This window comes from Propithecus coquereli, unplaced genomic scaffold, assembly GCF_000956105.1.
Source record: "Propithecus coquereli isolate 6110/MARCELLA unplaced genomic scaffold, Pcoq_1.0 Scaffold248, whole genome shotgun sequence".
In the NCBI taxonomy this organism is placed as follows: domain Eukaryota; kingdom Metazoa; phylum Chordata; class Mammalia; order Primates; family Indriidae; genus Propithecus; species Propithecus coquereli.
This window is the reverse complement of record NW_012148041.1, coordinates 2,691,974-2,694,557: the sequence shown is the minus strand read 5'-3', so window position 1 is coordinate 2,694,557 and position 2,584 is coordinate 2,691,974. Positions and strand designations below refer to the sequence as shown.

General features: G+C 60.1%; 1 protein-coding gene across 1 annotated transcript in view; it reads left to right on the top strand.

The window, feature by feature from the left end:
- The window catches only part of CPNE5 (copine V), a 111,502-nt gene that overhangs the window by 48,199 nt on the left and 60,719 nt on the right, over positions 1-2,584 (top strand). The window contains exons 4-6 of the mRNA XM_012646580.1: positions 1-59; positions 1,482-1,521; positions 1,725-1,801. Coding sequence (XP_012502034.1) covers positions 1-59; positions 1,482-1,521; positions 1,725-1,801 — 176 coding nt within the window. The remainder of the gene's footprint in view (positions 60-1,481; positions 1,522-1,724; positions 1,802-2,584) is intronic.

Here is a 2,584-nt window from a genome sequence, read left to right as displayed (position 1 = left end):
GTGCGCAAGTTCATCGTGGATTATTTCTTCGAGGAGAAGCAGAACCTCCGCTTTGACCTGTGAGTGGAAGCTGGAGCTGGAGCTGGAGCTGGGAGGTGGGCTGCGGGCCCTGTGGTGAGGCAGGAGTTTCCCCCACCAGGGAAGGTGGGGGGAGCTGAGATATTAGAGTGGGCCCAGAGATGGCCTGGGATAAAAGTGACAACTAGCTAAAGTCCATCCCCACCCTTACCAGAGATGGAGCAAAGGCACCTCCCCCCGATTTGTCCCAGGTAAGTGGGGGAGGGCACTGGGCCGGCTGCCTGGCCTTGGGCAGTGTCCACGGAGGGCAGATCCTGGGGCCAACCCTCAGCTCTACCTCTGTGAGCCCTTTTCTCCCCTGGTCACCAACAGGGACCCACTGACCTCTCCTGTCAAAGTGCGCTTTGGGGAGGGCCCCCGAGTGTCCCCTGCTGCAGAAGTAAGCTAGCCAGTGGGGCTCGGGCATCTAGTGTCCAGCAGAAGGTGGGGTGCCCCTGGCCTGACATTAAAGATTGGGTGGGATTTTGGTCTTGGGGAACAGGAGGGGAGTCCGTGGTGTTGTTTTTATGGGGTTTGGGCTGGTTAGAAAGGTCTGTGTCCCAGAGAAGAGTGGACAGAGTGGGAAAGAAGGGGGTTTGGGGCCTGAGAGAGCAAAGGAAAATTCAGCGGAAGGAAATGACTTGGGAGGGAGTGGTGGGAGGAACTGAGGCTGAGCACAGTCAGTGCAGCCCGTCGTAGAGAAGTCACCTCGTGGTATCTGGGAGGGGGAAAGTGCTCAGAGCGGTGGGCTGGTAAGAGAATGACTGCCCCTCAGCTGGAGCCACCTGGCTTGGCATGGCTATCAGGGATGCTAGAGGAAGGTTGCAGGTGAAGCTGCAGGTGAGCAGGCTGCAGGTGAGCAGGCTGCAGGTGAGGGGGGGAGCCCAGCTGCAGGGTCAGCCTGCCCACAGCCAGCCGAGGCGAAGGTGTTACTGTCTCCCTCCCTCTTGAGTGACCAGGCCCAAGGACAAGCTGGGCAGGCCTGGGTAAGGTGAGGCAATAGGGAGGGCACTGGGCTCCGTGGCAGCCATGGCCTGGCTGGGAAGATGGGAACAGGGAGTGAAGGGTAAGGTGGCTCAGCCAACTGTGAACCAGCCAGGGTGGCAGGGCTCATTTATTTTATTTTTTCAAATTTTAATGGGGTGTAACATATATACAGTGAAGTGCATAAATCTTAGAGTCTACTCCATGAGAAAAACGTTTTTACATCTGTTTACACCTGTGTAACCATCACCCAGGTCAGGAGACAGAACACGTCAGGCACCCAGAAGTCTCCCTTTTGTGCCTTCCAGCCGTTATTTCTAGAAACACCCAGTGTGTGAGAGCCTGTTTTGGGGGAGCAAGGGCCTAATTCAGCTCCAGGACCCAGGCAGGGCCGTGTAGGCCGCCCTCGGCTCCCTTCACCTTTCTCTGTATCCCTGCAGATACGACGTCGACTCCAAGAGCCCCGATTTATCCAAACACGTGAGTTCTGCCAGCGATTCCATGAGGTTTCTTGAACGCCACCCTCTCGGGCGGCCTTGGGCTTCGCCGTGGCGGAGCACGTGTCCGATGCCGCTGCCTGGCATTTCGGAGCCCTCACGCTCCCGGGGCCGGGCGGTGGGGGAGGTGGGCCAACTCTGAGCAGAATGGGTGACACTGGCCTTTTCTGTCCCCTGGATATGCAGGATTTCCTGGGCCAGGCCTTCTGCACCCTTGGAGAGATCGTGGGGTCCCCTGGGAGCCGCCTGGAGAAGCCCCTCACGTGAGTGTGGAGGGACACGGCCCGTCTGGGTGGCTTCCCCAGGGATCGGCCCACGTCCCGCCTGCCCTGCCCAGGGCTGGCTCAGGGCGGGGCAAAGCAGTTGTGACGGGCATTCGCAGGGCAGTTAGGAATAGGGTGACCCCTGCCCTGACAGGGCCTCTAACCCTGTTATCTTGGAAGGACCCCGGCTGGGTTATTAGAGCCCCATGCCCCTGGGAAGGCCGAGACACTATCCGGTCCATTCCCACCCGACCCCTGTCATTGTGTGGGGGAAGAAACTAGCCCAGAGAGGAGAAGCGACTTGCCCACAGCCACACAGCCACACAGCCAGGAGGTAGGAGAGCTGGGATTTGAACCCCGGGCTCTCCTCATATAGCACGGGCCGGAGATTGGTCACAGCTTGTAGGCCAGAGCCGCGTCCAGTGAGGCCCTTCCCATCCCACCTGCCCCTGACGGTCTGCACCGCAGGATCCTCAGGTGACTTTGGGGAGCTGTCTCTCTGAGCAGGCTCTGGGATGAGGACCGCCACGGCTTCTCGCAGTGGGGCCTGAGGGTGTCCTGGCCAGGCGGCGAGGGCGACTTCTCTTGTCCTGTTTCTCAGGAAGCACCAGGGACAAGGCCCAGGAAAGAGAGGCCTGCAGACTGCGACAGGCGGCCAGGCCACAGGGCAGAGCGGTCAGGAAGTTGGGGTCAGGCTGGGCCAGGCGTCCGTCCCCTCACCATGATCAGTAGCTGCAGTGCGTGTGTGTGGTGCGCGGCGTGTGTGGGGGTGTGGTGTGTGGT